This window comes from Sminthopsis crassicaudata, chromosome 1 (assembly GCF_048593235.1).
Source record: "Sminthopsis crassicaudata isolate SCR6 chromosome 1, ASM4859323v1, whole genome shotgun sequence".
Lineage (NCBI taxonomy): Eukaryota > Metazoa > Chordata > Mammalia > Dasyuromorphia > Dasyuridae > Sminthopsis > Sminthopsis crassicaudata.
In genome coordinates, this window is record NC_133617.1 from 189,108,409 (window position 1) to 189,123,215 (window position 14,807).

General features: G+C 34.0%; 1 protein-coding gene across 5 annotated transcripts in view; it reads right to left on the reverse strand.

Annotated features, from left to right (window-relative positions):
- Positions 1-1,269: 1,269 nt before the first annotated feature.
- The window catches only part of LOC141545720 (cytidine monophosphate-N-acetylneuraminic acid hydroxylase), a 115,601-nt gene continuing 102,063 nt past the window's right edge, over positions 1,270-14,807 (reverse strand). For all 5 annotated transcript variants that reach the window (XM_074272934.1, XM_074272948.1, XM_074272967.1 and 2 more), the window contains 3 exons: positions 5,529-5,644; positions 4,963-5,049; positions 1,270-3,125 (listed from right to left, as the gene is read on the reverse strand). In XM_074272934.1, coding sequence (XP_074129035.1) covers positions 4,974-5,049; positions 5,529-5,644 — 192 coding nt within the window. In that variant the 3' untranslated portion in view covers positions 1,270-3,125; positions 4,963-4,973. The remainder of the gene's footprint in view (positions 3,126-4,962; positions 5,050-5,528; positions 5,645-14,807) is intronic.

A 14,807-nucleotide genomic window follows, 5' to 3' on the forward strand; every position in this document is an offset into this window, starting at 1 on the left:
TATTGCCTGGCACCATAAGATACTTAATAAGTGCTAGTAGACTAAATGCTAGTTGGCTGTTTTTCAGCAGAATGATGGGATAGCAAAAAACATTCCTATTCAATATCCCCAAATAAGCTGCTAGTCTGAAAATATGACAGAAACAGTAGAGAAAGGAAATTCACAAAAATTAAAATGTCACATATATCACATATACATAGTCCATTGGTATAAATTTATGATTCCATAAAAAGAATTAATCACAGAGCAGAATCTCCAGATTCCAAGCAGGAATCCCTGAATAAACTAGTAACCCAGATATTTGTCATGATAAAGTATACATAATGAAGTATACATACTTCAGTCCCATTACTACTGAAATGGACAAAAGCCTGGCCCCCTCATCCCCTGGGTCAAGGGGCCTCAGGCTTATAGGAAAATGTTGCTCAACTATGTTCAGACAGAATGCTTGCCTAACAATGTCAGACCTTCTGTAAGGTCCCCAGCATCCCACTTTTTGAACGAGAAGTCAGTCACTGTTGTAACCACAAGGCAGAATAAGAATTGCTTATAAGTCTTCTCTATTTGGGTTTGGGATGGAACTCGATCCAGAGATCCGTCCAGGTCGGTGAATAAACAAACTGCTCTCTAAATTGCAACTACCTTGGCTGTGCTGAATTTTATTGCCTCGGCTATTTCACTACTATAAAGTTGGGAATCAGGCACATTTTAGAAAATAGATTTCATCATAAAAGAGGGAAAAGGACCTACATGTGCAAAAATAAATTCTTTTTGTGGTAGCAAAGAATTAGAAAGGATTGGATACCAATTAATTGGGGAATGGATGAACAAGTTGTGATCCACAAAAGTAAGAATATTATTGTTCTTTAAAAAAAATGATGAACAATGATTATAAAAAGTCCTGAAAAAATTTACATGAACTGATGCTGAGCAAAACAAGCAGAACCAGGAATACATTGTATACAATGGCAGCAAGAATGTGCGATGATCAATTATGCAAGACTTGGTTCTTCTCAGGGGTTCAGTGATCCAACGCAATCCCAATAGACTTTGGACAGAAAATTCCATCTGCATCCAGAAAAAGAACTCAGGAGACCAAATGTAAATCAACACATGCTATGTTCACTTCTTTTTCTGTTTTCTTTTTTATCTCTCCCATGATTTTTCCCTTTTACTCTGATTTTTCTCTCCCAACATGATTCATAAAGCAATGTGTATTAAAAATAAACTTGCTACAATTTTTTTAAAAAGAAAAAAAAAGCCAGAAGATAGATTTCACTATTTCCTGTGGTGATTTTTATTGATTACAGAATGTAGGCTTAAGTATATGATCTCAAAACAGAATTTGATCTAAGGAAAAAAAAATGTTTAAAATCAGTATAAGTTTGATTGAAGATTGAGTGTTTCTACTTTATTTTTCTTGTTTCATTTGATCTTATTTCCCCCAAATCTATCCTCAAGCTGAATACTGATTAAGAACCATGTGATACAGTAACAGCCATATTATAAGAAAACTAACCATGAATGACTTAGCTATTCTCAACAATACAATGATCCAAGACAACTCAGAAGGACTTATGATGAAAGATGCTGTCCGTCCCCCTTAGACTTAGCTCTTTTCAACAATAAAATAGTTCAAGGTAATTCTAACAGACTTGTGATGAAAAGTGCCATCTTCCTCCAGAAAGATACAGATTGAATCATACTTTTTAAACTTTCTTTGCTTTTCTTGTTTTGGGTGCAGAAGGGGATCTGTTTGTTTTGACAATATGACTAATATAGAAATGTTTTACATGACTTCACATGTATAATCTATACCAAATTACTTACCTACTCAATGAGGATGGAAAGAGCAGGGGAGGGAGAGAATTTGGAATTCATAAATTTTAAAATGAATGTTAAAATGTGTTTTTACATATAATTGGGGAAATAAAAAACATTAAGTGATATTTTAAAATTATACATTGAACATATACTACCTATATCAAATTTATTATTTGGTGCTCACAATTTTTAAAAAATGAGTGTTAAAAATTGTTTTTACATGTAATTGAGGAAAAATAAAAAAAATTTTTAAATCTTTTCACTAAGAAAAAAAGAATCATCTAATTAGAATGTTAAGTAGCTTACATGGATAAGCATTTTGAGATTTTTAAATATTTTACATATATATCTGGACATCAGTTCATTACCACAATCATCTGAGGCATGTGGCACAAATGTTATTATCCTAATCATACAAATAAATCTAGGGCTATGAAGTGTAGTGGAGAGACAATAAGAGACTTAGATTTAGTTTTTCTCGATAATAAAGTGGCTCAAGGTAATTCCAAAAGACAATCGTTTTCTTTCCTAGCTCCTCTCATCATTCTGCCCCCAGTCCCTTTCCTAACTCTTTTTGGTTTAGCCTTCTTATTACCTCTGCTCCATTCCTGAAACCATTATTGAACTCCTTTTTTTCTGCTTCTCATACATTTCACTTTGTCTCGAACCCTGTAGGTGCTTATTAAATGGTTATTGAACTGAATATAGTTACATTGCATTAATTATCTGCTATGTATCAGATAACATGCTAAATGCTTTACAAATATTATTTATCCTCACAACAAGCCTGGGAGCTAGGTGCTATTTTTATTCCCATTTTACAGATGAGGAACCTGAGACAAACAGAAAGAAGTTAAATGACTAGCACAGGTGATACAGTCAGTGTCTGAGGCTGAATTTGAACTCAGGTCTTGACTCCAAATCCAGTGCTCTAAGCCTAATTGCCTTTAATACATATTTATTAAATGAAATTCAATAACTGCTTTTTGATAATTTATCTGTTTTCAATAGGCATAGTTTCTCTTTGTGACTTATGAATATTTTAACAGTGTTTTGAATTAAATAACCAAGAAATTCTTGAGACTCAAATTTTGGAGAAACATTGGATTTGTTAATATCAGCTGTTTGAGTATGTATGTAAGAAAATGTGTTTCAAGGAAAAAGATCATATAAATTATAAAGTATGATAATCAATTATTGATAGCAATATTAATTGATTTATAAGACTAGTGTTATCTTGTAGTCAGCTCTTCAGAAAGTAATGTCAATAAATTCTTCACATTTCATAGTGCTTGAGATTCCTGTGAATTAGAAAAATTAGGAATGAATAATAATATGGATCCTTATTTTAGTCACTTCTACGTTTCTAATAAAGATAATTGGGGTTCAAATATCTTCCTTTATCCCTCCCACTTCTTAATTCAAAATATTCCTCCTGGGACATGAAATGAAAATATATGAGAGAGATGGTGAATTTTGAGGTACAAGAATAAACCATTTTGCTTTCTCGTGGCTTTTTATAGATTCACTATGATATATTGACTAAATCATTCAGACTTTTCTATACTTGAATTTTCCTGATTCCCTTACTAAAGTAGAAATAATACTAGAAATAATAGTAGAAAGCATTTGGATCTGAGTTGAGTGAGAATTTTCTCACAGGGTTCTCTTTATTTCTCCAAAGGAGTCAGTCAAATAGCATGGTTAACTAATTAACAATTAGAGTTCAGAAGAAAAAAAGCTTATATACTATAATTTTGGCTCTAAGCTATGTTAGAAATACTGAGGCTGCTAAAAACAGAATCTTTTTCAGACAGTAGTTTAGCCACAAGATCTATTAAAACAAGTAAAAATAGCAATTTGGTTACTTGGGTTCAAAGAACAGTTTACAGGGGCCCAGCAAATCTCAACATATTAATGTTGGTGATTTTAAAAAATGTTTATGTTATTAATTTTCATTAGCTAGTAAGAGGTCCAAGTTTAGGGTCCAGCATGTTCAGTATGTAGAGGACATATCAGTAGGATGAACTAGTGTTGGCTTTCTCTGCTCTTGCTACTAAACTTCCAGTGTTTTTTCTTTAGTAAATTGATTCAATTTTTTAAAATATTAAGCAACTATTCTAGATAGTCAAAAAGCAGCCTGGCAAAGTAGAAAGAGAATGGGTATTAAAACCATGAAGCCCAGTTCAAGTTCTGTGTGACCCTTAGCTTCTCACTGTTCTGGGGAACTCTTTTGTCGATCTTAATTGGAAGAAGGAGTCTTCTCACTTCGATCCAATCCCACTGGCTCTCACTACTATTCAGGGAATATTTTGTACATCTCTTATCAAGTACAGAATTTTCCTCAATGTATGTTCTAAATCTCCAATATTATTCTTAGCCTACTAACTCTTGGTTAGAGAGACCTCACCTCCTATGTTACTAAAAATATTAAGACCATCTAGCTTAAATTTTCTAATCTTAATTTTTCTTTACATGTCATAGTCTCTCCATAACACTGACATTTCTCTGCATCTTTATCAGGCAAAATGTGCCTCTTCACTTTTCCAAACCTAACCTCTCAATCTATGTTGTATATTTCATCTTTTCTTATTTTGGGACCTAAATCCATCTATTATACTTCTCACTTCACTCCAGTATCTTCAGTTTCTCTCCACTGGCAAACAAGCTCAGTCCTCTTCTTTCTTAACTAAACTATCCATTCCATTTCATTGAAACTACTCTCTTCTTTTCTCAGTTCTCATCCTCCTTAATCTCTTTCCAATATTTGTTATTTTCTACTTAGTCCCTCTTTCCTGAAATTCTCTTTTCCTTTGATCTCTGTGATGCTGTATTTCCTTACTCCCCCACACCACCTCCCATCTCTCTGGTTCTTTTTATCCTTCATAATTTTATTACTTCTGTTTATTTTTTTTGACTTCTATCTCCTGGCTTCTAGTCCAATGCTCTGGGCATGACATTTCATTTCCTACCTCCTTTTCTCTAACACTGGCTACGATCACTTCCACTGATCTGAAAGATATTCACTTCCCTATAAGCACAATCTTTGCTTATATAATATGAGTGGGATAGGACAAACTGAAGCTGTTACATAGTAAAGGTATTTTTCTAATTAATAGATCCCATAGAATGACTTACTATGAAGTAGTCTATCCTTGTTGCAGCAAAAAAGACTTCCAGTTCGGTGGTGTTAAGGGAAGTTTTATTTGAAAATGATTCCAAAACCTAGGAAAAAAATTAAATTTTTTAATTGTTCTATACCATATTGCTAAGGTGTGCTTACCAACTGACTTTCTTTTTCTTTTTCTTTCTTTTTTACCAACTGACTTTCAATTACATATAAGGTATAGCAATATTCTGAGACTATAATCATTTTGTCTGTAACCTTTCCCTAAATAAATCTACCTTTTTACCAAAGAGAATGGCCATTGCGAATTCTTCATGACTGAATACCAACTTTTGGTGCCTGCCATCATTTAGTGACAAACCCCACATCACAGATCACATCTCTATTAATGAGCGAATAAAACTTTATCAAAAGACAAAGCCAACAAATGATTGACAAGGGATTGCGGATGACATTAGAGACTTTCTAATATTATAAGACCAAAATACGTAGGCAGTCAATCGCCATGGCTTTATATAAGGCTGGACCTGAAAGTGTATCTCTAAATTCTCTTAGAGAAGATGATTTTCATACTTACAGATGATGATAAATGTCAGGATCACGCTGGAGTCGCGTTTGGAATCCTATATATAAGTCATCCCAGAGCAACCCATGCTTTACTACATGCCTGATAACACCAACCCGGCTCCTTATCTGGAACAGAAAACAGAAAAATACTGTAGATGATAATAGTTGGATAATGGGCAATAGAAAAATATTGTAGATATTGGGTACAGGCCACCACAACACCAACAACCTTGAAGTAATAGCCAGTGATGGCAATGGAAAAAGCATAGGAGTAGCAAGACATGTACAGATGTGCATCTATATATAAGGGGCAATCTGCTCTCTTCCTTCTACTATCTCCTTAACAAAAATATGAAATTCCCTTTGAAAAGTTGAGATTTGCAATGAATGCTATGTTCACTTCTTTTTTCTGTTTTGTTTTTTTAAAATCTGTCCCATGGTTTTTCTCTTTTGCTCCGATTTTTTTCTCCCAACATGATTCATAAAGCTATGTGTATTAAAAATAAATTTACTAGGAAAAAATAAAGGTTCTCCCTTCCAAGACAAATTAGAATTTTATATAAACAACAAAATTTAATTCTGAGTCATGTCTAAGGCGAAGTTTCATAATTAAGATAGAAAAATACTCATTTGAATATGAAATGTAGGGTGTGTTACTATAAAGAAATGAAAGTGGCTTTCTAGCATGATTTATACTTGATTTTGTATCCATTTCTAAATAAATGTCCAAACATTTAAAAAAACAAAAAAGAAAAGAAGAAAGGAAGAAAAGAAAAGGTGTGATTTGGTCTTATTCCAAACACCTGTTGTTGAGTGGGCTTTTACTTTGGCAATGGTGGTGAAGTTCATATCTACAAACTTATTAAAGAAATGAAGATCATCATTGTATATGGCAACAATAAGACTATATGATGATCAATTCTGATGGACGTGGCTCTCTTCAACAAACTGATTCATACCATTTCCAATTGTTCAGTGATGAAGAAAGCCATCTACATCCAGAGAGAGGACTGGGAACTGAGTGTGGACCACAACATAGCATTTTCACTCTTTCTGTTGTTGTTTACTTGCATTTTTGTTTTCCTTCTCAGGTTTTTTCTTTCTTTCTAGATTCTATTTTTCTTGTGCAGCAAGGTAACTATATGGATATGTATACACATATTGGATTTAACATATATTTTAACTTGTACTGGAATACCTTCCATCTAGGGGAGGGGGTGGGGGAAGGAGGGGCAATTTTGGAATAGAAGATTTTGCAAGGGTCAGTGTTGAAAAATTACCCATGCATATGTTTTGTAGATAAAGAGTTATTTAAAAAAAAAAAAAGATCAAGGAGGAAAAAAAAAAGAAATGAAGATCATGAAGTTAACAACATTTTCATGGTGTACTTCACATAGCTAAGCTGAATCTTGGGTTCAACTTTTTTTTTTGCTTTTTATTTTCAAAGTATATGCATAGATAGTTTTCATTATTCACCTTTGCAAAACCTTGTGTTCCAAATTTTTCTCCCTCCTTTTTCCCTATCCCCTCCCTTACACAATAAGTAATCCAATATATGTAAAATGTGTGCAATTCTTCTATACCTATTTCTACATTTATCTTGCTGCACAATAAAAATCAGATCAAAAAGGAAAGAAAATGAGAAAAAACAAAAAAGCAAGCAAACAACAAAAAGGTGACTATATTGTGATCTATACTCAGTCCCCATAGTCCTCTCTCTGGGTACAGATGGCTCTTTCCATCACAAATCTATTGGAATTGGCCTGAATCATCTCATTGTTGAAAAGGGCCACATCCATCAGAATTGATCATTACATAATCTTGCTATATAGAATGTTTTCTTGATTTTACTCATTTCACTTAGCATCAGTTCATATTAAGTCTCTCCAGGCCTTTCTGTAATCATTCTGCTGATCATTTCTTATAGAACAAAAATATTTCATAACATTCATATGTTAGGTATCCATTGATGTGCATCCACTCAGTTTCCAGTTCCTTGCCACTACAAAAAGGGCTGCCACAAACATTTTTGCATATTTTGCATTTTCTCCTTGTTATGATCTCTTTAGGATACAGGCTCAATAGAGACACTGCTGGATCAAAGGGTATGCAAGGTTTGAGAGCCCTTTGGTCACAGTTCCAGATTGCTCTCCAGAATGGTTGATCAGTTCACAATCCACCAACAATATATTAGTGTCCCAGTTTTCTCCCATTCCCTCCAATATTTATCATTATCCTTTCCTGTCATTTTAGCCAATCTGAGTTAGTGGTACCTCAGAATTGTCTTAATTTGCATTTCTCTGATCAACAATAATTTAGAGTATTTTTTCATATGATTAGAAATGATTTCAATTTCTTCATCTGAAAAGTATCTGTTCATATCCTTTGATATGGAGAATGACTTATATTCTTATAAATTTGAGCCAATTCTCTATATATCTTAGAGATGAGGCCTTTATCAGAATCTTTGGATGTAAAAATCCCCTCCCCCAGATTTCTGTTTCCCTTCTAATCTTGCCTGCATTAGTTTTGTTTGTACAAAAACTTAACATAATAAAAGTTATCCATTTTGCATTTCATAATGTACTCTAGTTCTTCCTTGGCCACAAATTCTTTCCTTCTCCACAGATCTCAGAGGTATACTATCCTTTGTTTTTCTCATTTGTTTATAACATCACTCTTTATGTCTAAATCATGAACCCATTTTGACCTTATCTTGGTATAGGGTGTTAAGTGTTGGTTGCCTACTTTCTGCCATACTTGGGTTCAATTTTCAAAGGGAGGTGGATCATTCATCAAAATAGAGAGACTATCTATTGGGATTGACAGAAAATGCCATCTGCATCCAGAAAAATAATTAAAAAGACAATGTAAATCGAGAGAGAAAGAAAGAGAGAGAGAGGGAAGAGACAGAGAGAGAGACAGAGAGAGACAGAGACAGAGACACACAGAGAGAGAAAACCTCCAATTTCCTTCTCCAGCTCATTTTACAGTTGAGGGAATTGAGTCAAACAGAGTTTAATGAATCACCAAAGTCTTTCAACTAATAAATATTTGAAACTGAACTTAAACTCAGAAAGATGAGTCTTCCTGACTCTAGACTCAATACTCTGTGCACCATGGCACCACTTATCTACATATATATTATATATATATATCGTGTGTGTGTGTGTGTGTGTGTGTGTGTGTGTGTGTATGTGTGTGTGTGTGTAGATATCTCCATTTCTATTTCTTTCTATTTAAATGTATCTGTGGTGTTCCAAGGCCTAAAACTGCTTTAAGACTTTTAGGATATCTCCTCTCTTGTTAATCCATCCTTATTTGTATGTTATATCACTCCATTTGATGTTAAGCTCCTTGAGGGTAGGAACTATTTTTGCCCTTCTCTTTTTCTCCAGTAATCAGTATAATTCCTGATACATAATAAATTTTCAATAAATGCTTGTCAGCTTTAAAAAGTAGCTAGCTCCCCACACTTGTCATCTTTAAACTGAGTCGGGATGACATCTTGTTGGAGGACAGCATGTAGGGAGGAGGGGTTATCCCTATCCCATATCTCATATTTATCTAAAAAGTCTCAATAAACTCTATTTCTGCTTTATAGTAGTAACTAGGGATTAAGTTGATAGAATCATAGGAATTCAGAACTAGGGAAAGATTTCAGGGATCATCCTATTTTATCCCTCACAGTTATTTTAGTTGAGTTTGACTAAAGGACATGTATAAACCATCTCTCTACACATTGCCATTCCTTACAATTCCATGCTGGCTTGGTTTCTATCATAGCATAACAATTTTAAAACTGGTTAAATTAGTTCATGATTGCCATGATGTGTAACTATGGCAAATTCACCATTTTGAAAACAAATAAAGCACAAGGATACCTGGTTGACTCTTTAAAAATGAACTGATTTTAAAAATAAAGAAATAAAGAAAAAAAAAGAACTCTCTGATAAGCCTTCCCATATATGGTGGTGACTCTGTGTCCCCAGTTGTTTTGTGCTCTACATCAGGTTGGATGTCTGCCCAGTTTTGAAGTCCTTGACTGACATTTCAGTTGAAGTTAATAGACAGTGAAGAGTAAAAGTAAAGAATTGTTTTGATTATTTTTGTAATTAACAATGAATTTTTTTTTGTGTTTTCCACCAGACAAAATAAAGCCTTTATTCATAAATGGAGAAAAGCAGAAAGACAAGTAGAAAGATAGAGACAAGAAAAGAAAGAGAGAGAAAAAAAAGGAACAGAGGAGGAGGAGGAGGAGGGGAGAGAGAGAGACAGACACAGAGAGAGATAAACAGACAGAGACAGACAGAGGGGGTAGGGGGAGAGTAAGACGGAAATGAGAGAGAGGGAGAAGAGGAGGAAAATGAGGAGGGAAAAGGAAAAGGAGAGGGAGAGAATAGCTAAAAGAATTAAAGGACTACTGGCAGTTTCTGGGATCACTAGTAGTCCTCTCTTTTGTAGACAGAATTGGAAGACAATAATGGAATAAGTAATGTGATGACCTAGGTGTAGAGGCAACTAAGGAGCCAAGCCAGGCAGTGAGAATCATATCCATAACCAGCATTGCTCAGATTCAGTGAGCTCCAGAAAGGGAAAAGGAGGTTAAAAAGTGAAAGCTCTTCCTTTCCCTATAGTTTTTTTTTTTAATAAATTAAGACATTTTTCTATCCAAATCAAAGACCTGAAAGGGACAGCAGTGCAGGTGGAGGAGTTTATATTTCTTTTGCTATTTTTTCTTAATTCCATGTTATTAAAAATTTTGTGATCAAATATACTAAATGAATGTATTTATGTATACTGAAGAAAAAGGCCCAAGATACTAGAATTCATCTAAGAGGTAAGAAGAGTAATAAGTAAAATATATAAGTAACAAATTTCATATTTTCATATTTTATTTCATTCCTTCTGTAGATTGAACCCACCTACACAAAAACTAAATAAATCTGAATTTGAGCCAAGATTGGAATTGTGCTGTAAGATTCTATGTAAATTAGGTCAAAAGTACTGGCATGATTGGCTATGGTTAGCTCATTTGGGCTAAAGTATAATAATTCCATAAAAGGATTGAAGAATATTTTATGTACTCCTTATTTCATTCTAAATGATGATAATGGTGATAAAAAAAAAAAAAAGGTCCTATCCAGAAGCACTGATTCATAGTTCATGTTTGGAGAGAATTAAATATGGATCACTGATCATGAAAAAATCATGAGAAAATCACATAGGGAGAATGATGATTAACATTTTTGGAAAGTACTTGGTAAACCTAAAAGTGATTTACAAATGTGAATTGTTATTAGAGATTCTATAATTAAGGCAATATTTTTAATAGAACAAATTTCTGGAGAGAACTGAACAAAGGGACAGTTTGAAGACTTTGGGAAATTATAAGTCAAATTTCCATGTAAGTAAGATGGATTTGAAGTTATCAATCATTTTGTTTTTAGTTATGTATCAAAACTATTCAATGTTGCTAAAGAGTGGAGGGGAGACTTTTCAAATGACTTTTGGTATTCAGGAAATTCCTTCATAGTAAACTGGACGCTTGAAGGCTTATTGAAAGTTTTGTTTTCTTGCTGGATTCTCCCAGGCACTCCAGAATTTTATCTGGACTTTAGCTGTCACATTACCCTGAAACTGACATTTGGAGAGTGGAATAATTCAACAGGGCATAAAAAGCAGCTTCTTATAAAGACTCTATTAAGAAGTATCTCAACACTATCCAATGACTTTAATAATAATTTTTTAATGATAATAGCACTTTATAGTTTGCAAATAGTTTAAACTGTTACTGATGGAGCATGGGGTTTGAACCCCAAAGTATGTTGGGGTTTGAACCCCAAAGTATGTTGGGGTTTGAACCCCAAATTATGTTGGGGTTTGAACCCCAAATTATGTTGGGGTTTGGAGCTTGTGTCACAAGGTATCTCAAAAGAATTCATAGGCTTAGACTGCCTCCAAAAAGGCAAAGATTTTATCATGCTGTTGGCAGTAAGCTATGTTCCAAAAAGGAGTTTAGCAAAAAAGTGGAGTATGTCATTATTGATTGGCAGGCTAAATTCCAAAAATATAGCTTCATCATCACCAAAAGGAAACATGGAAATAACCTGAGACCTTAAGGTGGGCAAAGTTCCTAATGAATTGACCATTGGACCATAAGTGTCATTGTTACAAACTTACCCAAACACAAAGATACCTCTCTTTAAGCTAATAATATTATATATTTTATTAAATATATTAGAATCCAAAGTGATTCATTCATTCCAATACCGTTAGCTTACAATGAGCTCCAAAAGATGAAATGATTCACTCATTATTAATAGCAGAACCAGAACTAAAATCCAGGTCTCCTGATTCCATTGTATCATATTTGGTCATTGTGATTGTTTGTTTTTCAAGTTTTTTGAGTCATAGGATCATAGGACTAGAACTGGAAGCTACTTTAGAGACTAATCAAGTCCAATCTTCTTATTTATTGTTCAATTATTTCAAAACTCCAGTTCTGGCACTGTGTCCACTGTGTCCACTGTGCCACCTAGCTGCCTTTCATTTTACAGGTAAGTTTTTCAGTACTATTGCTCTCTTTAGTTATCTATTCATTTCCTGTGAAACAATAGTCAATTAAAATAGAACTATTTTTGAGTACAAAAAAGCCTCAATTTGAGGACAATAAGCTCCTATCAGAGATTCCTCCTGAATGCAAGTTCCTGGAGGATGGGGACAGTTTCAATTTTGTCTTTATGTCCCCAAGCCTTAACACAGTGCTGGAGCATGTTAAGTTAAATTTTTTTCAGTCATGTCTGATTTCTTGACCCCATTTGAGGTTTTCTGGGCAAAGCTACTAGATTAGTTTGCCATTTCCTTCTCCAGCTCATTTTACAGAGGAGCAAACTGAAGCAGAGTTAAATGCCCAGAGTCACACAAGGTCACCCAACTCATAAATGTCTGAGGCCATTTGAACTCAGGTTCTTTTGACTCCAAACCCAGTGCTCTATCCATTGCCCCTCTATCCACATAACCTTGTCATATAACAGATGCTTAATCAAAGCTTGTTGATTATTGAAAGTGACTTCATATTTTGCCCCTAAAAACAATGAGAATTACAATTAGAATTGTAATCCTGGTGAAGGCTCTTCTTCAGAAACTTTGTGATTATGTTGCTACAGTTACAGCCAATCTCTTTACCAATATAAATCTTACTCCTTCCAGATTTCATGAGCTGCTGTGACTAAACATCAAAAACAAAAAAAAGGTTTTTGGGATACAACCTTCCAGTAATACTTAGTAGTATTGTCCTCAAACAACAGACATATGAGTAGTTTTCCAGGCTGGCACCTGATACTTTTTTTTAGCTTGATATGGCCTGCTATAGCCTACACTAACCTGGCAGAATTTTATAGTTAACACCATATCTTGATGAGGAAAGACCATCAAATTTTACTAAATGGACCAAGGACATAGCATCAAAGAAGAAAAAATGTCAGACATATAGTCCCTCATACTTAACAAAAGCAAAGGTGGTTGAGCTAGGAAGCTCAACAACAATTTAAAAAGAATAACTATGAACTCAGACTACAAAATGGATATAACTATAATACATATGCACACATGAACATACATATATACCAGACAATGTCATATATGCATTTCATAAAATGAAATTCTACTCTATTATTAATACGACCTAAAATTAATATGCTAACTATAAAATTAAACATTAAATTGGCGATTTCACTTGAATAGTTAAGTATTTTCTCAATTTCATTTTTGAATAGGGCAAATCTTTTAAAAGTTAATTCAAAGAATTTTGAGCTGCTGCCTTCCTCCCTCCCCCCCCCCGTTGTTTTTTTTTTTTTTTTTTTTTTTTTTTTTTTTCCCACTAGCAAGGAGACTCAGAATTGAAGCTGCTATTGGGGAATAGGACAACATCATCCCCAAAGAGAATAGCACTATATATCCCACTTGGGTGAAAAATAATTTAGCTTGCACTTTGTCTATATTAAAGGAATATTTTTAATGTAGTAAATACATTCCTGAAAAGCCATTTGTAAAGCGAATTTTTAGAAATGGATTATATATGTTGTCAAAAGGGACAATAATTGGGTGACCCTCAACTGGAAAATGGTATTTATATGACTTTTGGCAATAGAGTGCTATGAGAACAATATTGTTAAAAAGACGGCCTTGCATTTTAGGAAGAGATCTGAAGGTCACTGAAAGTATTTCCTACTCCCCTCTGCTTTTTTTCTGGGCCTAATCCTCTGTTCGTTTTCAGTGTCTATACAAGATATGTGTACTGATGAACCAGCTTTATAAGCGGCACGATTAGGCTATAGTATAATTCATCACCTGTAAGATATCAAAATGATATTTCTAAAACACAAGTCTGACCCTTTAATCATCCTATTCAATGAACTGAAGTGGCTCTTAAGCATTTCTAAGAGCAAATGTAAAATCTTCTATTTAACTTTAAATTATAACCTGCTCTCATTTTCCAGTATTCTTATACCTTATGGTCCCCCCTTCCTCTTATGTTCATGGATCCAATGACATTGTGGTCTTCTTGCTGTTCTTTACACTGATCATTTTTACTGCCCCCCATGCCTTAAATGTTTTTCTTCTGTATCTCCACTTCCTGACTTAAATCCTGCCCTGTAACATGAAGCCTTTTCTGATTCTCCCTTAATTCTAATGACTTTTCTTTTTTGTTTATGTCTAATTTATATTATGTATGCCTTGTTGAAACATAATTGTTGCACATTATCTCTCCCATTAGTCTCCTTAAGATTTTTTTTAAAAAGACCTTTCTTTGTTTCAGGATGCTTAGCAAAGTTCCTGATACATTGTAAAAGCTTAATAAATATTTATTGACTGAGTGAGAGATAAAGTAAAAGGATGCTATCAGTGAAAATTGTAATCAGAGAAGAAAATGAGCTGGTCATGTGGCAAGATCAAGGTTTAACAGAGTTTACTGACAGCCTGTCCATGCTACTGGTATCCATGCAAAATCATCAGAGTTAGAGGAAGGTCCCTAATACATTGGGTGGATTGCCTATGGAAGGATTTCAAGAAGACATGAATAAGAGACAGGATGAGAAGTCACGGATATACTCTGTAATGAACATCAATGAAATCAGAGATCTGATGAAATATCTGATGAAAGTATGTAGGGAGGGTGTGGGAGTTACATTTTATATAATCTAAGAAGAATCTCCTTTTAAAGCCAATTTTATTTTTATAAACTCAGATTTTATGTATCAGAATTATGTAGAGTTCAATACACTGG